Raw genomic sequence first — 24571 nt, 5'->3', positions numbered from 1 at the left:
GGAGAGGAGAGGAGAGGAGAGGAGAGGAGAGGAGAGGCTATACCTGATGTTGGGCCTCCTCCAGATTCCCACTGGCCCACAGAGAGAGTCCTAGACGATGGCGGATCTTCGCCTCGTCCTCACGCCGAGCCAGCTGCTCTGCAAGCCGCAGACCTGTCAGAAAGGGGGAAAAGGGAGCAGATGAGAGGGAGAGGAGAGTAAAAATTATTCAGAGCAGGCAGACTCTTAGGTATATTTCAGAGTAACAGATGTAAGCATAGCGTGGTACTGATGTTCTGACAGCGAACAGGTTTGGGTATTTGGCCTCAGTTGTAAGATGCTGCTCGCACTGGTTCTAAAACACACACACACACACACGCACACACACACGCTTCTGCCAGAGAGGGTGTTAGAGCACTTATCGGGCTGCATAGTAATCAATGCTGAGGATCGACTGGCTGAGCAAACACAAACACACGCCTAATGCTTGCATAAAAGAAGCCACACAATATCATGAAGATGTCTACAAATATTTGCAAACACAATGATGAGATAATAATAGACCGAATGCAAACACGCAGCCTACTTTGTGACATTTTGTTTGAGAGACTTTGTTTGGAAAGCCAGGGGAGGTCTGACTGTGCATGTGTACGTAGGTGTGTACGTTCAGTAAGTGTGCCTGTGTCAGATCACCTGGCGAGCGCACAGTTTGTTTTTCACTTCCAATTCCTCAGGCAGCGACGCGTATGTCACATCTTTGCATGTGTCCTGAGTCCGCCTGCCGAGTACTCGGTTCTACCCAATTACTGAGATGAAAATGCCACTCCACAGAGGACAATGATGAAAGAAAGAAAGAAAAAAGTGACAGCTGCCGGGCCACACATCACCCACAAGGTGCTAAATGCACAGCAGGAATTCTGCAGTTCTGCAATAGCTCATGCACAGTCTCACTTAACATGGGCTCTGTATTTGCAAGTCTATTCTCGCTTGTGTGATGGAGGGGTCTAAACATGCTTTTGGTCAAAGAGAGGAGAAAATGGGCCAAGCCACCCTCGCCCGAGTCTGCTTTTCACTGCATTCCTGGAAAACAGTCTGTGGCTGGACCAGATAAGCCAAGAACAGAGAGCGTGACCTGAAAAAGCCAGGCTATTCCGCAAGACCAGCACACCACGCAACCATAGACTTCATGGCTCCTCCATGGCCACGCTAGCAGGCAGCCTTTGAAGCCTGCAACAGTCTCCCCTCTCTTCCTTATCTTTCCGCACGCCCCCCTCTGTCTGCCCGCCTGCCCTCTTCCCCCATGCATCCGCTGTGCTCCTCTCTCCCTATACCTCCTGCATTCATTTGCTCATCCCTGCGCCTGTGTCTCTGTTGCCCCCCCTTCGCTCTCTACCTGTTTCATCTTTACCGTGGTGGCAGTGCTTGCGGGGGACTCGGCACTGCTTAGGGCTCATTAGGCGCTGGAGCAAGAGAGAGGAAACAGATCTAAATTATCCTTTTCATTCTCTGACAGCCTCACCCCTCACTCATCTCAACTCCGGCTCTGAGCCTTTCATCTGCACGTACACACGAATGCACACACACACAGACGCGCACACACACACACACGCAACCAGAAAACCTTTCTTTCTCTGAGCTGCTCTGTGATAGTTCTTTATGATCAAGCCTGAATGTCAACCAACTCTATGTTTTCTTTATTCTCCAGTTGACAGTGAAATAATACATGTGAATTATGACTCATGCCGATCGCTGTCTTTCCCCTCCACCCAGCTGCCATCCTCTTTCTTTCTCTGTACGTCTTCTTCCCTCCCTAACTCTCTCATTCCCTCTGTATCATTCAGTGTCTGTCACTGTCACCGTGCGTGCCTTTGGTGCGCCCCGCAGGCACAGTCACGTAGCAGCGGCTGACATGAGGATGTGGCCGTGGCTGGCTGCACCCTGAAGAGCAACTAGAGAACACTTTAAAGGCTGCTTGACAGCTGGGTGAGAGATCCCCTGCAGCCCCGGAGGCCCACGCACCTCTGCCTTCAGACACGAGCTTCACGTGCAAGACACCGCAGATGCATCTCATGCACCGCGTAACCGCAAAGCGCGGTGGGCTGCAAACAGATACCCCGGCACACATGACACCTGACAACACAGTGCCCTTTGATCATGACCACATATGGAACAGTGAACAGTATGTGTGATGTTATTTAAAAACGAGGATAACAGCACACATTTACGCACATTCTCCCCTGGGGGAAGACAGCACTAGTAATGTGGCACCGGATCGTACAGATGGAAAGTGCCACAAATAGTTGAGTACCAGATGAAAAATAAAAAGCGAGAAAGAGCAGCGCAAACCTTCACTCCTCTCTCACCTCGGCACAGCCGGCCAATTGTGCACTGGAGTGGATGCGAATGTCAGACACAGAAATCCCCTACTACACGTCACAAAGTTGTGCGAAGAGGGATTTCTGAGGCTATCCAAAACATCAACACGTGGTTCAGACAGAGCACAAATCCCACTTAGGTGTAATAATAACTGTTTTTGATGGCCAAAAAACAATCCTGGAGACATTTTACAATGCAAACACTACATTTTCTCTAATATTGACACATACATTTACCTAATCTGTATCAATAAATATTTTCCTCACACCTTTGCAGTTTAATTAAAATACTAATGATGACAAGAGTATAATATTGAAGAAACATCCAATCCTATTTTAAATTCAAACACATTTCTACAATGGAGCTAACATGGCTCTCAGACAGGATCGACGTCTTCATTAATTTGAGACTTACATATCGGTATTTGTGGAAGCCTGCTTAATAATTTATGAGATAATGGAAAGCTGGGATAATTCTTTTTTTTCAGCTTTTCAAACGATAATCTTTAGAATATATGCACTTACAGTGAAAGATTCACTCTCTAAGAAAGAGAACTCAATAGACTTAAGCACAGAGATACGTCTATCTATAGCGCTATATGCCACCAGCCCTTGCTGCCACTTAAACAGCATCCAACATTCAAGTTTTATAGCATAAAAATAGCAGCGCTGAAAACTGAGCAAGGAGGTCGACACATGACGATAACTGGTCCAGATATTTCGAGATGCACATACATATCATCCAACTGCGTTTAGTTTTAGATGCCTCTTGACAACCTCCTCCAAGACTTAACAACATGAATGCATGAGTTTAAATGATTTATAACTGTATAACAATAAAATGATCCCCTAAAACACACAATGCATGTGACCCTAAAATGTTTGTCTGGAACACACAATTAAGGCTCTGTTTATACAAGCTTATTCATACAGTTGAGTTTGCATATGGGAATGTATTCTCCCATATAAGTTTGCTTTGTGCATACAACACAAATATTATTAATAGAGTATTGAAATGAAATAAATAATTAAGGATAATTTGATACAAAATATGCAGCCACAATGCATGTGTACTTTATATTAGCATATGCAAATAAAACAAGTTTTTAAAAAAAGGATACATTTAAATATATATACAGTATATGACTACTGGATTTGATCCATAAGGACACATAAATTTCATATTTATTTACAAATCCATTTACATCATAGGATAAACCGATATGTGACCTATTAACCCTGGCTGACGTATGAGGCATCCAATACATTTCTCAAAATAAATTGCTTTTGTAGGTTAATATTGTGATTCCATTAGTTAGTTCCTTTAGTTATTCCATAAACCAGGCTTGGAGAAGCTGTAATACCTCCATTAGTCGCTACAATGACTGCATTGATTTAATGACACCATTGATTGTGTTAATCGTTAAAAAGTGCATCTCGGTGTGAAATGACTCTTTTGTTTAAGATTGAGAAAGTGCAGCGTTCTACAATGTAACATTACAGGAACATAACTTGGGGATTAGTGTGAACTCTCGAAGTGACAGAAGCTCTGTCTGCCCATCAGCACCTAATTGGTGTCTTTTATGTCTTCCGCTGCAGCCTTATCATTACGTATAACTGCACAACACAGAAAACCCATCAGATACACATATAGAAACACACACACAGTGATTTGGAGGTCACATGTTGTCAAGAGTATCTGCGCTAGTTTGGAGCTGCCTTTCTATCTCTCCTTCCAATTAATCTTTTTTGGGAAACAAAAACAAAAAACAAGCAGTGCAGCATGAAGAATAAAAAAAAAAAAAGGAGCAGTAGAAGAGGGGGGGAAAAATAGAAAAACTGAAAGGAAAAAAACCCTGCCAACTTTTTGGTCTGGGTAGGTTGGCCAGAAATAATTGGCTGTCAAGGATAGTGAAGGCACTGTGCTTTTTCACAGCCAGACCAAGGAACAAAACAAGGACAGTGTGGGGGACAACAGGAGGACAGGGTGGAGACAGAATGGCCTGTCGCCTTTGTTTCCATTAAAGCTCAACAAGCAGGCCTGCAGAGGGTGTATGGGTCACTGCAGACCCAACTAACTCTAATACAGCGGACAGAGGAGAAATAGAGGAGATTTATTCCTGTTACTTTGCATTCACTCCCTGCAGGGTGAAATATACAAATGCCCTCTTATTCCAATTTTCTTGGATTCAAACAGGGTCGTAACACCGTGGGTGCACCTGAGCATGAAGTCTGTCAATGGGCACGGGTGAGGCTGGCAGCGTGGACATTCAGCTCACATATATGAACGCTTCCACTTATCACATCCTCAGTGACAAACACTTCCGGCACTGTCACTGACATAATGAATTTTTGAGAGGCCAAGCTGCAGGTTTTTATTTCACCATAATCTGTAGGGGACAATGAAGCGTGAGAGGCAGGAGTCTGACAGCCACTGTGTGAAAAGATTCTTTGGCAGCTTGCTGTAAAGAACCCTCTGAGAAAGTAGATACAGAGGTGTGAAAAACAGCTAGCAGTAAACAGGAAAAATGCCCTGGCATGCATTCTGATAGGTTTGCACGGACATACACACACAAATGCTGGTATACCTATACAGCTCAGAAGACAACACAAATGCATAATACACGCACAAAATCCCCCTGTGCACTTAGAACACATAAGCACAAAAGCCTAAACACACACACACACACGCACACAGCCTAATAAAAATGTGGCAAAGGCTTAGCAACAAATAGGCTCTGAATTTCATATTCATGAATTCGCAAACTCTAAGCCTATCAGCTCAGGCAACAAAGGCAATCCTCTCCCCTATTCCCCCTGACTCACTCACCTTCCTGCAGGTACATGACAGCTTGTGAGTAGTTTTGCAGTGCGTGGTGTGTTCTCCCCAAGCTGCCATAGGCCAGTGTCTTGGCAGCCAAGTCATTAGTCTGAGCCGCGACACTTAGGTGCTGTTCCTGGAACACGACCGCCCGCTCATAGTTTCCTAGCGACTCGTAAGTAAGGCCCAAGTTGCCATAAGCACGGGCCTGGCGCGTGGTGCTGCCGGCTTCCTCTGCAATCTCCAGGTCACTTTGGTGGCATCGCAGGGCTGTCTCATACTCTCCCATAGCTTGATACACAGCACCCAAACCGCAGCTGGCATCGCCCTCCAGTAGTCTGTCCTGGGTGTCACGAGCAATGGCCAGCTGTCGCTCCAGACAGGAGATGGCCTGCTCGTAATTGCCCAGTTGGCTGTGGAGCGCACCCAGTTCACCGTAGGCCTGAGCCTTGCCTCCACACTCCCCTAGCTCATGAGCCACCACTAGCCGTTTCTCAAAGCACACCAGAGACTGCTGTAGGTTTCCCATGGCCCTGTAGATGAAGAAAGAAAAGCCAGTAAGCAATAGAGTGAAGCACTGACATACGTGAGACACAGGATACAACAGAACCAAGTGCAATCCCAGTTAAATGTCAGGTGATTCAAAATTGCATCAGGTTGCAGTAACTGCAGTATTCTAATTTGAACAGGAATGTGTTTGCTGTTATGTAAAATGAAAATGTTGTAATTTAGATTTACTATGTTAAAAATACAGGCCCCACAGGAGGAACTCAGTCCACCAAACATCAGTACAGCTTTCACTACTGAGATTCTACTCTTTTTTTCATTTTGAAATAAATATTAAAGAGGGAGGAGGCTGTGTTGCTCTACCATTTACCCTAAAATACCCCAAAGATGTTCTGTCGGACTCAAGTCAGGCACCTTACTCGGCCATATTATCCAACTCCTATCTCTGTGCTACACTGTCGGCACTATGCATTCACTGTGGTAGTCCTTGCCAGGTTCATATCAAACATGCTGAACCCCATCTGGGCCAAACAAATTTATCTTGAATATTATCTGCCTATTTAATGTGCTTCCAATATTCACTACCCTGGTCCCTGACACTGTACATACGGGTTGACATTTTGCAATGTCACAGATATTCCCATTTCTACAGATAACCACTGTGTGAACTTTGTTGTTCAGAGCTCGATTGTGCATGCAGGGCACTGTCTGCATTGTCATTTTAGAAGGACAGCCACTACAGGTCTGATCAGTGGAACTATAGCTTGTTCTATATCGCCTGATTACTGCTGCAGCTGTGTTTTGACTTATTTTTAGATTAGGTCACCCATCTTTCCTGTACATCTTTGTGAAATCATAGCTCTTAGCTCTGCCTCTGCCTTTTTCCATGTGGAGCCATGCTGCAGACATGCAGACAGACAGAACATATGTGAGGAAGTTCTGGTGTTCACAGGTGATTTTATAACCAGTTGGGATGATGTAAAATCACAGGAGCACTCATATTTCAATGTGTTTTAATGATCACAGATTTTCTAACTTTTGTGTCTGTGACTTTGGTTGCATTGAGTTTTTACTTTGGGGCCAGTATTTTCAATATAGTCATTTTAAAGTATATGGTTTTGACTGTGTATAAGATTAAATGCTTTTATTGACTTAGAAATAATGCATTTACTGAGAAGCACTCACATTTTGAATCACTTGACATTTCAGTGATATTGCACAGGGCTAACGTAAAAAGAAAAAAAAAACTATTTTTATCACTGCTGATCTCACATCTTGGGGAAACTATATATTTGATTCATACAACATATATTCACTCTCCGAACCGAGACCTTTTAGAAGCTAAAACAAGTGCACACTGCAGGAACACTTACATTCGCAAAAAGCAACTGATGCTTCTGTTTTGGTGTCCATGAAACATAGATTTATCTTTCCGGTGCCGATAGCTGCTGATATGACTAAATTGTGTGTGAAAGGCTATATGAGAAATGTTTGAGGCATGATATGAAATTTTTAATGCTGTTATAGGACTGTTTTTGAAGGGAATCGTTTACCATCCTCTAATATGAGATGGGTCATCTGTCAAAATACGCCTGTTTTCATCCTCTTCTGTATGTTTTGACAGAGTGGCATTCATCCCATCTGAACATTTCATTTGGCTTCACAGCTTTCAAAAAGACTTTATTCACATTCTCAGGCACACCAACAATTGCTGGATGCTGGTTCAAATGGAGCATTAAAAAGAATAAAAGCCTTCAGCTTAATTAATGTTGTGTGTGATAATATATTTGCTTGACTAAGAGCTGCTGCAAGATGAGAAGGGTTTGATGTCTATTATTCCCTTCTGAACTCATGCATGGCTAATACAGCTGTGTGTGATTGCTGCGGTGCCATGCCGATGACGCACAATAAGAAGAAAATCATCTCTGAAATGAGGATTTCACCAAGCCTTTCGTGTTTTATTTTGCAGGGTAGTCTCCCAGGTTGCTATCAGCTCTTTGAAGCATAAGGAAAAATAGAAGGGAGAAGAGACACAAGATGTAAGAGGTTGTCTCGAAATAACTGTGCTTCCCCCAGTTTCAGACGTCTGTGTGCCAAAGCCACTTTGCATACAGATAAGGCAAGGGCCACTAGGCTGCTGCTGAGACAGCTAGTACCAGACTAACGTTCAAGCGCTGCTCACCAGCAAGGGGTCTCTTAACTATGGTGGTCCTTGATAGTGAGCACGAGGAGAGAAATTATATGCAAAGAACTGCGATTATTTGTTACAAAAAAAAACAAAAAGCTGTGACTACAATTATCTGCTGCACAAAGAGCTAGAGGAAACTGACATTGACAGTTATTTTTACAGCAATAGGACACTCACCTGTGTCCATTTCCTAAGCCTCTATAAGCTTTCTCCTGGTCCTGCATGCGGTTGAGGCTCTGGGCCACTGATAGATACTGGTCATAGTACTTGATGGCTTCCTCAAAGTCTCCCAGAGCCTCATAACAGTCTCCCAGGTTTCCATAGGCCCTGCCTCGGTCCATTACTGCTTCGTTGCCACTCAGCTGTTGTAAAGTGGCCAGTTGCTGCTCCAGGTAGCCAATAGCTTCCTCCATCACGCCTACATTCATTTTAGTGATGCCCATGTTTCCGTACACCTGAGCTTCCACAACGGGATCCTTCAGCCTGCGACCGAGCTCTAACTGCTCTTCGTAGCTTTTGAAGGCCATGGCGTACTTCCCGAGGGCCATATAGACAGCTGCCAGGTGACCGTGGGCTTTGCATTCTCCCGGCACATCACCGAGCTCCTGGTACACCTCTAGCTCCTGAGTGTGGTAGCCCAGGGCTTTGTCATATTTCTGCACAAGTCTGTAGGTGGCTCCGAGGGCGGCATATGCACAGGCCTCCATCCTACGCTCCTTTACCTGAAACGAATCAGAATGAGAGACATGAGTGAAAATCCAAAATATATTTCAAGCTACATTTTCTATGTATATATATATAGGCAGCCATACCTGGTGAGCTAAAGCCAGTTGCTGTTCATAAAACTGAATGGCTCCAGCCACATCCTTTTTACAGACAAATATGTCCCCCAGGTTCCCGAGAGCTCTGAAGCGAGCCTGTGCATTGTTCAGGGACTGGGCCAATGACAACAGGTATTTCTGACACTCTTCTGCCTTAGTGAAGTCTCCTAGAGCCTTGAAAGCCAAGCCAAGGTTACAGTATGCCTTGGCCTGACTCAGTTTATCATGAAGGTCCTTGGCCAGAGCAAGGTCCTGCTCATAGTATTTGACGGCATCCTGGTAGTTCCCCAAGCAGTAGTGGGCATAACCCAGATTGTGACAGACTTTCCCTTCACTCTCCATGTCCTGGAGGTCAGGGGACAGCCGGAGGTACTGCTCATAGTAGGGCACAGCCTGAGGAAACTCTCCTCGAGAGCAGTGGAAGTTGCCCAGGTTGCCCAGAGCCCGTGCTTCGCTCTGGACATCTCTGAGCTCACGAGCTATGTTGAGGTGGTTCTGGTAATGCTGCAGAGCACGGTCATGGGCGCCCAGAGCTTGGTAAGCCACAGCCAGGTTACCATGGGTGGAGGCCTGCGAGGCCCGGTCATTGACCTCCATGGAGATCTGCAGCTCCTGGCGGTGGTAGCGAACGGCTTGGTCAAAGGCTCCCAGGGCATTGTAGGCATTACCCATGTTACCATATGCCCGGCCCTGAGCAGCATAGTCATTCAGCTCCTGAGCAATGGCCAGGTGTGTTTTGTGGAGTTTCAGTGCAGTCTCATAGTCCCCTTTCATCTGGTGGATGATGCCTGTGGAGAGAGGAGAGAGAGAGCAAGAGGAAGAAGTTAAAGACCTATTCAGGGGAAAATTGTAATTGAGTAAAATTCAAGTGCCTCGTCAGCTCTTCATGTACAAAACAAGTCATTTGGTTGTTAAAATATGCTCTCTGAGCCATCTGTTCTCTGCTTACACAACACACTCTCCCACAGAATTATGGTCATTAAAATGTAGTGCAATCAAACAGAGTTATTATAACACTAAATAGAATCTTTTGATTGTTTAAGCTGCCTTTGATGATTGTGTCTTACAGGGATTTTACCAAAATCAACAACTTTTACACAGGGTTGGAAATAGCAGTGAGAGAGTAAGAAAGAAAGAGAGGGAAAGTATAAGTAGGAAAGAGTGTGAATAGTAGATGGAAAGCTCAGCAAACAACTTTGGAAAAAATGAGATAAGTGTGGAGAAACAATAAATAATACAGAACCCAGTGAATTGAGCGTATTATCTCTGATAAAATACCATCCTCTGAAAAATAATAGCTTTACCCCACAGCCAGGCAGCCATCTGACACACACACACACATGCACACACACACACACACACACACACACACACACACCGCACACGCGCACACACACACATACATACAAACAAAAGTGCACCCACACCTATACACTCATGCACAACGACAAATACACAGCAGAGAGTAAAGAGACATCAGAACATATCTACCGTATCTACCCTCCCTCCCTCTGAGACTCACTGCTAATCTCTCCGTCTCCTCTTTTGCATTGTCACCCAGCTTTTAGAGATAATAATTGCAGTGATAATATTAAACCTTACTGAGAGAGAAGACAGAACGGCTGCAGGCTGGTGGATGGAGACAGAGAAACCATCTGCAAGGCAAATAACTTTCATCCACCATACAGCCTGGTCATCACTGCTTTGCTGCATCAGCATGGAGGCTAATGGGGTAGTAGGACGGAGGTACAGCCACTGATGGGACACGAGGGATGGAAACAGTTCTGGAGCCAGAGTGGGTAGGAACCATGGTCGCTGAGGGGCTCTGTGGGTTGCGGTGAGCATGTGATGGTGCCGCTGGGATAAGTTACTGCCATGTGTGTTTTCCCATTTATTTCATCCGAAACCTGCCACATTATGGGCCTGAACACAGGCTATATAAATACTGGGACTGAAGCTAAACAGACAGCTCAAACGACTGCAGAAGTTACGTGGTAGATGTAGATAAGCAGTCCGATGCTGGCTGAATTAAAAAGCAGCACATTGCACCAATGAGAACTGGAAAAAAGATGCGGTGCCATTACAGCGTAAACCACTGGGCTACATATTGGCGTACCAGCTAGTTAGGTTTATTCAGACACACTTTACAGGGCTGGTGTAAGAAACTGGCCCACATATGTGAAATATGCACCATCAATATTTCACTCCAAATCAAGCATGAAGAAGGACTTTAATTAAAAACTAAACCTGCCTGAATTGGGTGTCGAAAAATTTGACATAGAAAATAAATCCACCTGCAAATAGATTGGATTTTTTTGGGGGGGGGGGAAACATAATCACACAGATCCTTTGGCTACTTAATTCAGACCATGATTCAGCATGTAGCACAGACCTACCGACAAATCAAACCTGATTGGCTGTTTGTTTGCTTGCTTGTGTTCTCAGGATAAAGTGATACAACCTGAAGTGACCCTGTAATCATCAGGTCACGGCCCTGAGGAATTGGTATGCTAGACGTCTCACAGAGAAGAGCAGAGAGGGACGGGGATGCAGTGCTGCCAAATGTTGGGCAAGACTAGTTAGCAAATAACAAAACAATGAAGACCTTTACAAAGAGTTAAATCTCTATTGTTGTTGACTGTGTACACGACAAATACAGTAAAAATGTGGCTTTTTGGGTTTTAAAATTTTGCTGGAACAGATATTTCCAACATCTTGGACAAACCCCTCAGCTTGGACTCTTTCCTATGAGTGGAAGCATGTTAAGATTCACAGCAGGCTAGTTGGAGAAGCAGTGACAGCTCTCGCCACAAAGTCACTCCCAAGGTTACGCTTTCCCCAATGGAGGCTGATCTTACCGAGGCTATAATGCCTACTGATGTATTACCAGCAAACATGTTCCATGCTGCAGGCTAAAAATGGATCTGGGGCTTGGTGATGGACGTGGGGGTAAAGGACAGCGGCTGGACAGAGGCTGTGGGAGTATGGTCAGGTTTGAGGTTGGGCTTGGAAGCTGCCATAGCGCCGAAATTGCCATAAGCCTTAGGCAATGCCTAGAGCTACACTTGAGGCAAAAAAACATTTTCTGAGCACCCCCCCCATATGGTAAGAGGATTACGGAACCCTCTGGGAATACTATCCAGCAGAACAGTAAATAAAACCATACCAAACATGAAGGTAAATACTGCTGCAACACAAAAATTGGGAATTATTAAGGGGGTCTGGCTCATGTGTTCATTGTGGCATGCTGTCCAAATTTAAATGACCTCGACAAAGTATCAGTCTTGGGATTAAATTTAACCTCAGATTTTACTGTAAATCTGTGGTGCATACTAAATGCATTTGGCTAAAATGCAGGGGAAAAAATGGCTCAAATATTCCTCACATAGCTTGAGACAAAGACAGTGAAAAAAACAGGATAAAGCCCACACCCCACCATTCAAATACTTTTATACTGAGCCCTATCCATCCCCCCATGACCAAAGACATTAAAAGCATGGCAATGTGTTGTCACTTTTCATTACACAGCTGGCTGTACATAGAGGGATATGCTGCAGTGATGACTTTGAGGGATGGTGTCGTGTTCTGAGTAAATCACTGTGTCATTCCTCCAGGAGCCAGGAAGGTCCAGAGCGCTGCTGCCTACAGTTAGCTAAGAGGATTTTTTACCAACAATGGCGCTGCTGCCACTGTGCTGGGGTGATACTGGAAATAGGGGAGAGATGACCACCCTGAGCCCAAAATAATGATTCCATTTTGTTCCTCATTTATATTTTAGAACGGGGTCAACATAAAAATTTACGATCATGTTTGAAAAGTGAAAAACCAGAGCGGGACACTGGAATTGTGGTGTTTGCGGAAATTTTGATGATAATACGAGTCTCAACTGGGGGAGGCCGGCACGGGTAAAATACCAAAATAGGGAAGTCAGACTTTGAAGGAAACTGACAGTAGTGGCAAAACATTTTATTCAACTACAGCTAGCATAAATAGTTCGCTACCTCTGAATAACTTTCATATATTCTGAAATGGAAAGAGTTCAAGGTCATCGCTAATGGATGTAATGCATGTGAGAAATCAAGATTACATTAATCAAACTACAAAGTAGTGTTTTAATGTACAGGACAAAATATGTATTTAAAAATAAATAATTATTCAGGAGAGGCACTTAAGAAGATAAAGTAGGGTAGAGCATCCTTATTGATTTTTTTTCCAAGTAGATCCACTGGTTCTAGTTTTCTAGTTTTGTTTATTAATTAATCAATAACAGAATACATGCATTATAATGATAAAGAGCAAATGAGGCACTCTGTCTTAACGCGTGGTTAAAGGCTATAGAGTTAGGCTGAAAACATTTTGCACAGCAGCAGCATTATTCAAGTCATGCATGGTTTAAACAGAAACATAAGGAGTACATGCAGCTTCCAAAGATGGCATATGGATGACTGTATCATAATGGAGAGGATAAAGAGAGACTTCAAATCACGTCTGTGCAAACAAAGAGGTGAATGGAAGATGAAAGACTACATGGCTATATTACTCTAAGTGTCTTAACAGAGAAGCATGATAATACAATACACAACGGTGTATTTTATGATCTGCTGGGGGAAGCAGTGAGCTAAAGCAGACATTAGATCCTCCTGTGGTCTGCACAAAGGGGTGGAGTTTTGGGGTTCGGGCTTAAGGTACCAAATCCTCACTCTCAGACTCAGATATCTCCTACAGTCTGACTGACAGGGAGAAAGGAAGGACAAAGATACAAAAAACAAAAAAAACAACGAATGGGTATGGATAGACAGTCGCTCAATGGGTGGTCTGCCAACAACAGCACGCAGACAGAGTGTTGTGCTCATCCTCTCCCAGAGTCCTCCAGCTGATCTGCTTTTGTTTTCCGCTCCTACTGACCTTCACCCCTCCTTCAGCTCACTAAACCAACTCTCTCTGCACCCTCCACACGCATGACATCTGATTCCCCCTGCCTCCTTAACAACAATGTTCAGCCTCAGTTGTCTCAACTTTTTTTTTTTTTTTTTTTTTTTTTTTTTTTTGTTTGCACAGCACAATCTCTTGTCTGTTTAGGAACAGATCACATTTCATGCTGAATTTACAGATGTGCCAGAAAAAGGGCACAGTTCCTTCTTGCAGAAGAATGCCACAGCGCTTTTGTTTCGTTTAATAGCTCTGCAAAGGGAGTGGAACAATAAGTGCACACGGACGGTGAGCTACACTCCGGTGTAAGGATAAGGACTAGGAGAGTTTGTTTCGCAGGGCCTCTAGTCCAGTTTCTGGCTCAGTCCTCGGTCATGAGATTAAGGGGGCCATGAGAGGGGAGGCAGGGAGCGTCTGCTGCTTTTCCAACAAACAGAAATTTGGAGCCAGGCTAAAAAGATCCACGGGCTAGCAAAGACCTCTCCAAGAGAGTAACACAGGACCGGCATCCTAATAATCCCGCTTCTCCAACCACTGTTCCAGTTGCCCTGTTTTCCCTTCTGCAGGCCTGCTAATATTTACACAAGGCATTAACGTGGTCATTAATGAAGAGCTGAAGATGTCACCGATCTCAGATAAATGCTCTTTTCTTGTGTATTTGTGAGGCTCTTTCACTGCCTCTCTCCTTACGTTGTTCTTTCATTCATCCTGTCTGGGCAATTAGGCGCTCTAAATTCCTCTGTAAATTCTGCCCCTCTCCTGCTCGCTTTCCTGGTCAGACTAATAATATATCTACAGTCACTGCTGTTTCCAAAGGCTTAGGTACAAAACCGAATAATCTCTATGCTTCAGCGCTCCAGGCAAGTCTGGTCCCTGTCTGTAGTTTACTCCAGCTGTGGGCAGTCTCCTTACAGCATGTTGGAAAAGTACAGGATTTATATCGACACAGCCACAGTGTCACGAGGAGAATGATAATAATGATGACGGGGGGGGGGAAAACCCTGCTAATTATGTGATTTTTCTGCCTATTTATACGCCACTCACTCAAAAGGCTATGTCGATATTATTCCTTTCATAATAAGATGCTGAAGAGTTCTCAATCTCAGGGTCAGTGTTGCTGTATTTCAACACAACAAATTGCCTATTAAAATCACTGTGTTTTTGTCAGACACGTTGCAAAACCTGGCAATCAGATGTCACAACAAAGCAGCTTTACACAACAGGTTTTCTGAAATGCAGACTCATTCTCACAAATGAAAAAAGCACCGGTGTGAAACGTGTGCGAGGGGTTCATCGTCGGCAAAGAAATTGCGTCCCGTGGTCGTGACACTAGCGGCAAAATCTAAACACAAAGCATCGCACGTTGTCTGATTTCATGAACTCTTCTCTCTATTGTTTTGCTCTTTATGTTGCTTTTGTTTTCGTGAACATCAGCAGAAAGCAATCCCCAGGGATGCTGGATAAAAGAGAGAGAGAGAAAAAAATATGCTTAATTAGGACTTTCACCTCCAGCCATTCCAACTGATGGAGTCAACATTTCCAGTGACTTCTTGGAGACGGTCAAACGACGAGGTGTGAATCAAGAGAAGCAAGCGTTTAAAAAAAAAAAGCTACAACACAAACACTTCCAAACAAACTTATTTAAAGTCTCCTTGAAGTGAAATGCAAGAGAAAATAATACAATTTAGATTCTGTTTCATGAATGCCACAAATGTGAACTACATGGAATCCCACCGCTTCAGTCCTCGCTCAGATATTAAATATTGCTGACTAGGGGGGTAAGCTAGCCAATTAATGAATAATAAATGGGGCTGGAATGCAACATTTTCATATCCTTTATAGGTCAGAGTGTGCTGAGCCAGGGCTGCTGGTACCGCTGGGCATCATGGTTAGATATTAAAGCATGGCAATCTCTATACAACTGTACCTCAGAGCCATGTCAGCTGCTGCTCCACCCACACTACACGCAACATTAACGACAAGCTGAGAGGGCATAATAAAAGTTTACTCTTTCTTGTTTCTGCAACTTCCTCCTTCCCATCTTTTGTTTTTTGCTTTTATCATTGCTCGTTAATCTTCACTCGATCATCCATTCCCTCTTTGTGCGCGGCGTAAAGGCAGCCTTTTTTTCCCTTTTTTTTTTTTTTTTGAAGTCTGAAACAACATCCTGTTAGTTTTCGCCCGTATCTTCTTGTGCTAAGCAGGCTCGCGGGCGCTGATGGCGGAAAAACAACGCACGCCCCACTGCCGCAAACAAAAACAACAACAATGGGGCAATTACAGACTGATGCTTCGCAACCTCCACTTCATTCTCTGTTATCTTCATTATTCAGCTCTTCTTGAATCAGCTATTAAAGGTAATTAAGCGATTCATCAAGTCAGTTTCAATTACTGGGAGCTTGACAGCTGCAGATTACAATCAGTAGGGGTGAGGGGAGACGGAGAGAGTGAGGGAGGGAGGCATCAAAAAGTGAAGAGGGAGAAAATAGACAAGAAGTACCAACAGATCAGGCAGCACTGTGATGGGCAACAAGCTCCCCTGGGTGTCAAGTGCTACTGTATCCACATGATGGTCAGGCTTGTTCAGGCCACGGAGCAACAGGCTTCGCTGCTACCACCCACTCATTCAGCTTCTGCTCGGTCCCCAGCTGCAGGTCTTTGATACTGTATCAGCGACACCGTCATTACTCTGCCACAGACTGGAAGAACTGAAATGTTGCCGCTAATAATGAATAAAAGTGCTGTTGCCGTCATAATGGCAATCACAAGACAGATAGGAATACATTTGCTGCCTGACATACAGCGCCCACTCGTAATAGAGCTCACATGTACTGTAACATCGTAAAACGTTCTTACCACAGCCCCTAATTTATGACAACCAGTTACCAGCTCACTTTTAAAATCAGGTGTGTGTGTGTTGCAGCTCAGAGCTGACCAGGATGTGCGGCCATTAGGCTGGTCGAAGGACAGCTTCAATTTATGTTTGGATGATTAACCCTACTCTTTACTTGCACAATTTTGCACATTAGGTTAAAGAATAATTCATCTGGAAGAAACTACCATGCCTCTTAGTTGTCCATTAGAGTCAGGTTTACTGCCGTCTTGATGGCTATCATAAGTCATTCAGCGCAGGTTGTAATTACGCGACTAAATACAGAAGAATTGCCCATATCATATATCTCACGGGGCACTGAAAATCCAAAGGGACACCTTTATCCCTAACGTTCCTTTCATCACTATATTAGCAGACGCCACAAGGTTACCTCGCTAATAATTTCATTTTAGCAGGATTTAGCTGTACAACGCTTGACTGCAAAGGGAATAATAATTTCATTTTGAGATTCGGTTCAAAAATACTTCCCACCTCATTTTTATTTATCTTCACACCACATTTCACTTCAAGATGTGATTAGGTCCAAACTAGCATGAAGGTGAGAGCAGAGACGATTAATGTCTGGAGATTTCTCCATGAAAAACTATACATTTTTTATAGGGTTTATTTATACGCTGACTCTGTGATATATGTTCACATTCTGCCGCCACACAACTTTTTGGGATCACAAATGACTGTTCACTCTAACATGCACCATCTTCTTCCCTGATTTCTATGCAGATGTCCTGCACTTAAATAATCCACAGGGCACTGTCCACTGTAGAACTTAATCTAACCATTAAGCTGTATCCACAAACAACTTTAAATGAAATAGCGGCGATGCAGTACATCATCAGTAGATAATAAGCTGCCTGCCTTTGCTTTAAGGTAGAAAAAACACTCAGGTTTTACTGATCATAAACAACAATAAGTAAACGCAGCCAGAAGCATACTGAAAATATTAGCAGGAAATGGCGGCTCTAACACGAGATCCCCAGACAAGAAAATAACAAGCTGGACTTTACATTCGGGGTATAATCAGCCTAAGAAAAGGCACAGGGCACTATGATCTTCAGTGTCATCAGTGAGCCTCCTGATAGGTCCAAGGTAGCTAAACATACACCTAAAGTCCCATGTTGCAGAATACAATCAGTAAACACTTCTACTATCAGTAACCTACTGCAGGATTTCTTACCGTCCAACTACCAGGTGCATCCTTATCTCTGAGGATGTGATAACACACAGGGCGCTTTTAATTATGCTAACATGCCTCCTTCCTTCCCTTACTCGTGTCTCTTCGCTCCTACCAGCGAAGATGTCAGAAGTAGCATACCCCAGTCAGTGATTCCTCTTTCTAAGCTCCCCCAGAAGCCTCCTCTCTTCAGATCTTTCATGATTGTAGTCACAGGAGGAAAGAGGAAGCAAGGAAGCACAAGTTTCCATCGTGAAAAGCCCCCATAGCTTTGTTATCGTACTGCTGGACGCTGACTTTCACATTGCTCCCGACAGCAATGGTCGAAGCTGAATTTCCGAGCAAGGCATGCATCCATAAGACAATGAAAGGACTTTCATCTGAAGAGGTGGGATGATACCCTGACTGAGGGATTCCACTAATCATTTGTGAAGAGAATACCGATGCCAAAACCCGTCTTGTGTCCCCGGGAGGTGGTGCTCATTAGCATAGACAATGTTGATCGACGGTTCTAAACCGACACACTAAGTCTGTGTTCAGACCAACAATAGAGGGCTCCTGAAACAAAAAGGATTGTCTGGCTTAACTTTTGCCACAATGCAAAGCAATGCAACCAGTAAGGTGTTTCTGTCCGTTCTGTGTGGGTGTTGAAAGCAGGAAAAAAACAAAAACAACAATCCTTTGTTCATATACAACCTTGGCTCTGTAAATGGGAAACAAACACAGTGGCTCAGACTGATCCACACAACACTATTCTAGCATGTCCTGCACACGCTCATGACCGCGCAATCGACAGGGGTGAACTGAAGGGGAGGGAAGATGTGGAGAAAAGGGAGCAGTTGCAGTTAGACTGTTAATCTGGCACATGCTATCTAAATATGATAAATAGCTCAATATAAACAATCTTTCTCCAGAATTGCAGACTCAACCAAGTGTGTGCAAGTGTACTGTAAATCCTTGTAGATTATTTCACTAACAATCATTTTCACTAGACTAATCTGCAATTATTTTCTTGATTAACTCGGAAACATTTATTTCTCTTTTTTTATTATTACTAAAAAAAGACACACAACCTCGAAGAATATTGTGTTTTATGGACTGTTACAGTGAGAAGATGTTAATCCTTGATTACATACTATTGGGTGACACACGGACAGCTGCAGACACTATGGATGCACAGTCGTTCTTATACTACTTTCTAGTCTGCTTGCAGTCCACTGGGAGGATTACGCTCCATACATGTGTACCAGGTAGTATCTATGTATTCCATGCATGCACACTACTGCAAAGTGTGCACACAACTGCCCTTGTAGCATTCAGGATGTCTACATATTCGAAAGCATAACACTGGCCTTAGTGAGTTTGTGCCCCGTGCAAATGACAGAAAGACTAAGAAACTATTATTTTGCTGTGAATGCAATATTACTGCAGAGTAAAGAACTTCAGACAATGTGGTATTAGCCACCAATCCAACCATAAGGCTTTATGCTTTCAAGCAATGGTTAGTTTGACAAATTTGATTCAAAATGATTTCACACCATTAAATATTTAGTCCTGCAAAGCCACACCCATCTCCGCAGTGCTGTGTCAGCGCTGCTGAACGGTCTGGTTACATCACATTATCATTTAACTGCAGGAAGAAAAATGTTGTGATGTGGTTGTATTTATTTTAACCAATCACAACACTGGGTGATGCTAAGCCCAGGATGCAGTCATGGTATCCCTACAAAATACTGATGGGTGAACTTTGAAGGAATCTTTGCAAAGAGGGAGGCTCACACTGTCATTAAAATGGCTAATTCATCAGAAAGTAAAAAAGAAAACAAGCAGGGATGCCTTTCAGCACAATCCAAAACTTGACATTTTCAGCATGTAGGTTCCTGCTTGGAGGTTATTGTTGTTGTTTGCTGATGTGAAGGGGATTTTGAAAAATACTAACATGCAGACAGAGGAAGGGGATGAGAAAGCTGTGTGAAATGTGCAGTGGAAAGAGCAGACTTATACCTGCAGTCTACATCCAGTGAGTCAGACTAGCCAAAATACAGCGGTGCCCTTGTTAATTTTGCAAAACTCAAGATAATCTAATGAAATTGTTTGCTTTGTTCAACAAAACTCAAAATTCTATTTACAAAATAGATGTGGTAAAGAAAAGCCAATTCATTCTCTCCTATGTCAGCTATTCAATTAATAAATAATCCTTGCAGCTCTAAAAAGGACATTTATACAGCTTACCTCTTGGTTGTCACTACGTAGGATAACATGATTACTGCTCTAACAACTTCCCAGAGTTGTAAAATCTTATAGTGTCACAAACCACTGGGTAGTTTCTTGATGTCTTATGGACTGATGTATTTATTTGTACAGAGTCATCAGTTGAATTAAGACCGCACTTTAGTTAATTTAATACTTAACAGGCAATTCAGACAATAGACCAGTTTCTTTTTTGATCTGAACACTTGCCGCTGATACTCATCTTCCATTACAGCAATCCAAAAATATCAGGCTACTGATTTTTCCTGTCACATAGATATTTAAATTATACATTTTTGGATTAAAGTTTTGCTTAGAAACTACTATTACTCCTTATATCCTTAGTTTAAAGATCATTATACTGTGGTGATATGTTTTGTATTTTCTATTTATATGTGGCATCCCGTATGCTACCGCAGAGAGCAAATAATACACCAAGAACACATTCACAGCTTTAGTGTTCATGCTATCACCACTCAACAGACAACTTATCTTAGAGATATTAAGTTTTTGCATACATACCCAAATTGGAAGAAGCCCTTCCCTCTGCAGCCCTGTCCTTCAACCCCTCAGCTATAGACAGCTGCTGTTCGTGGTACTGCTTGGCTCTCTCCAAGTCCTGCATACAGCGAGCAGCATGACCCAGTCCTGCGTAGGCTCTCATCTCAATGGACTTTTCTTCCAGCTCCTGGGCAAGCTCCAGAACATGAGTATGGTAGGACATGGCCTTGTCAAAGTTGCGGTGGTAGTGGTAGGCACTACCCAGGTTACTATAGGCCCGGGCTTCCTCTCGTTTATTTTCCAGGGCCTTAGCAATGCCTAGGTGCTGCTCATGACATTGGACAGCATTTTCAAAGTCTCCCATGGCGATGTAGACAGCCCCCATGTTTCCCAGTTCACGAGCCTCGGACAACTGATCCTTGGACTGCTTGGCCAGCAGGACGCACTGCTTGTGGCTGGCCAGGGCATTTGGATAGTCCCCTATGGCTGTATATACATGGCCCAAGCTGCTCAGTGCCATTGATGCAGCCTACAGAAAGAGAGACAGAGAGAAAGATGGACAAGGAGTAAGAAAAACAGCAAGGTAACCAACTGTAGGCAAAAGAAAAGAAATCTCAAATAGCCCCATTAATTATACCTACATTCCATCAACAGTGAGTAATTTTGTTGCTTCTGCATCACAGATTTCCCACCCACACTAAAATGTCCCTTTACCCAGAAGTACTGCACAGAAATAATTAAATAAGAAAAAAAAAAAAGGAGGAAAAAAAAAAAAATTCTAAATTCCCAAGTCTCTTAGGAGGCTTAGTGCTCAGAGACCCAACAACAAACAAAACCTGATTTGATTTTGTCGTTGCTGAGCAAGGAGGGGGGTAAAGTGTGATGCAGATCAGCACAGCAGCAGGCTTGTTTTAAAGCCGTCAGTTTGCCCACTGCAATCACGCTTCATGGCGTGCCACCACCAACGGAACAAAGACACTGCTAATCAGGAGGGAGAGCAAAGGGGTTTTAGCTTCACACCAGAGCTGCAGGGGATCGACTGACTGACTGCTGGCAGGACCTCTCAAGCTAAAAAAAAACAAAAAAAAAAAACATAGGGAACAATATGCTGTGTATTGTCGCCTACTCAAGCTTTCATTTTCACAAACAGTGTCCACCTGTGAAAATAAAAGCGCAGAGAACACTATAGCTCTGGCTGCAAACTGAGAAGTAGGTTTCAGAAAATGCAGTCCTGACCTCCCATATGAAACATTCACTACAGGCTTATTAACTGTTTATACAGGGGATAAACAGTTGGGAATTGGGGGTCAGTTGTCTTTGTGTGAACAGATGTTCAATTAATCATGCAGGGGCAGCTAATAAAGCATCTCCTTCCTGAGGTCCCACTCTGCATCCTCCAGCCAAGAAAGAGGGTTGGATGCAGGCCAGCGGAGAGGACGGACACCCTGACAGGAAAGGCCACGGTGCTGACCTGGGTCATCCTGGGGCCAGAGAGGCAAAACTAGAAATTCAATAGTCAGCAACAGTAAAGGATGAACCGCTCGATGTAGTTTCAGCAGTAAGACATTCAGTAAAGTAGCTTCTATAGCCACATAATGCAAAACTTGCCACTGATACTTGCCATTATCTTGAGTTCAAACTTTTCATACTATTTGACAAATACATCAAGATGTAAATTGAAAAAATGCGTCCGCAAAGAGCAGGAGACATTTTTACTTTGCTCTAGCGCCACTTAATGAAAATATTGAGCCCTGTGAATAAATGAAAGGCAGAGCACATTGTTGAGAAGAAAAATCAATACCATTGGACACTCTTGAAAAGGCTTATAAAGACAACACTTTTCTTTGAATCTTTCATACATTCTTTTCCGAAATGCACATACACCCCACCAACCTATCTTTCCTTCATTTCACATAGCTGCTGATGCCTGGAACCAATTACCTGCTGACATAAGGACTTCCAGCAGTTTGCTCAAGTTTAAAGACTCGACAAGGCATTATACGAGCCCGGGGAGGCAATTACCCTCCGTCACAACTGTTGCTGTTTCATGTTCCCAGATAGCCTATCTAGAGCTGCTCAATTACATGTGCCTTTTGAAGCTTCGCTCCATCTCTCCGACTCAAACTTCCAGTTTTCTGAGCAGAAAACAGAGGATTCCTCATCTCTGTCTGTCTTCAACCGAGCGCAGTGGGAGACAGGGGGGGAGAGAAAGCGAGAGGGGGAGCGCAATCTTTCTCCAGTTGAGATGAGTTGCTCTTGTGATCAGTGTCCCTCTAAAGTGAGACTGCAACGCTGCATTTTCTCCTCAGATGGAAGCCAAGATAGGCAGATAATGAGGAGCCAGCCTTGCCAGTTACAGAGGATGCACTGTGTTTGGCTCAGGCAGAGACACTGAGACCATATGTATCTCTCTCACTTCTGACTGCAGTCCTCCCCACCACTGCTCATCCTGACTCCCCAACCACTATTGCAAAACAACTCTCTGTCTGGAACAGAAATAATGTCCCAAAATACGCAGTTTCTGCCAAATTGACTTCATTCTAATTTCATTCCATTTCTTTGCTGCACTTATCTCTGCTCCCTGCTCAGTCTTACTCTCTTTCCTCCAGTCCTCTCAATTGGTCTGCAGAGTCAGATCTGATTGTGTTTACAGAGTCCGGCCCTTCTCCGGATGTGTGCTGATTTGATTAATCCCAACGCCATCCATTATAAACTGTTGATAAACCGCTGGCTCTTATCAGCAAACACATTTTGTACCAAGGGTCTCCTAATGAAAGGTAAACTAGTTCTGCCTGAGAGAGAGAGGAAAAAAAAAAGAAGCTAGACAAGAGAGGATGGCTGAGATGACATGTTAATCAGAAATGCTTGGTTCCAACAACATTATTACATTTCTTTCCTCTGACAAGGACATTGGTTTAGGAATCCTTGCTGATTCTCCAATGTCAGCCTCCACGACTAAGTATGTTTATATTTTGTAGCACATTAGAGAAATGGCTGCTTTCAAAGCACAAGCTAGAGGTAATGCATTATACTTAGCATAATTAGCCCCTTATGTCATGCAACTGAGCTGTTCTTGATAGCTGGGCTTGGTGGTATGCGAGTTCTGTGACTCTGAGCCCCTGGTGTGTGTTTTATTTCTTACCCTGGAACAGAGAACTGCTGCCCACCACTTCACCGCTGTGTTGAGCTATGTGGTTATGCCTCGCCTTGCAGCTGTGCGACTATGCCTTTGAAAATCCTCCTTATTTCACTTTGGACCTATGAGGTCTGATATACTCCAAACAACCAAGGCTATCATCACAGACTGTCGGAGCTTATGGGACAAGCCTGGTTGTCATGGAGACCTAAACAGTTGGATTAGGGCTGGCCTTGTCGAAAAGACTACCACCACCATGCTTATAATCTCAGGTGGGCGTGGGACTTCCTCCTGACTGAACCAACACAGGAAAACAAAGGCCTTGGCAAGTGTACAAACAAGAATCCACTTTTTTGAGACAAAATCCCCCCAAAACTCCCGCCTGTTGCTTCTTGCTGCTATGTTTGGTTAAAGGACACTTTTCCAGTGATGCAGCTTTACAAATCTGAGGCATCAGAAAGCTCTGAAAGTCTTAACTTACAACTTAGCCATACCCAAATAAGATGGAGTTTTCACAACACACCTAAGTATACACAGAGTCACAGGAAAAGTGAGGTGAGACCTTTCACAAGAATGAACACAACTGATATTTTTGACAACACCAGAAGTGAGAGACTGAGGCAAATGAACGACCATGTGAGAAAGAGAGAGCGTTAAGAAAGCTTGAGAGGTGTAAGGTGTTAAAGAGCCCACAGTTCGCCCTTTGTCCAAACAGCATGTGCTGCAGGAGGGCAGGGCAGCCACTACTCCAGTAAAGTGCTGCTAATGGGATTATATGGAAGAGGAGAGGAGTCACTCTCTCTTGGCACGAAGGGATGGAGAGCAGGTTTGATTCCATTACCACAGAGGTGGCAACAACCTCGTCATTCACTGTACCAGTACAGATGTGAGCCTATTAGCCTGGTATGTTACATTATTGTGCAATATGAGTACCCTCTATCAGTATGGCGCCTCATGACAGACTCTAATACCAATGATATGTGCAATATTGTTATTTCCA

General features: G+C 43.6%; 1 protein-coding gene across 1 annotated transcript in view; it reads right to left on the bottom strand.

Annotated features, from left to right (window-relative positions):
• The window catches only part of LOC103356623 (tetratricopeptide repeat protein 28), a 125692-nt gene that overhangs the window by 18752 nt on the left and 82369 nt on the right, over window positions 1-24571 (bottom strand). Inside the window, exons 5-9 of the mRNA XM_008280846.1 lie at window positions 20457-20964; window positions 8683-9479; window positions 8048-8592; window positions 5185-5708; window positions 44-153 (exon numbers count right to left, since the gene is read on the bottom strand). Of these exons, the coding sequence (XP_008279068.1) occupies window positions 44-153; window positions 5185-5708; window positions 8048-8592; window positions 8683-9479; window positions 20457-20964 (2484 nt within the window). The remainder of the gene's footprint in view (window positions 1-43; window positions 154-5184; window positions 5709-8047; window positions 8593-8682; window positions 9480-20456; window positions 20965-24571) is intronic.

The sequence above is a fragment of the Stegastes partitus genome, unplaced genomic scaffold (assembly GCF_000690725.1).
Source record: "Stegastes partitus isolate 25-593 unplaced genomic scaffold, Stegastes_partitus-1.0.2 Scaffold211, whole genome shotgun sequence".
Taxonomy (NCBI): domain Eukaryota; kingdom Metazoa; phylum Chordata; class Actinopteri; family Pomacentridae; genus Stegastes; species Stegastes partitus.
Note: the sequence above shows the minus strand (reverse complement) of the source record. Positions and strands in the feature narration are given on the sequence as shown.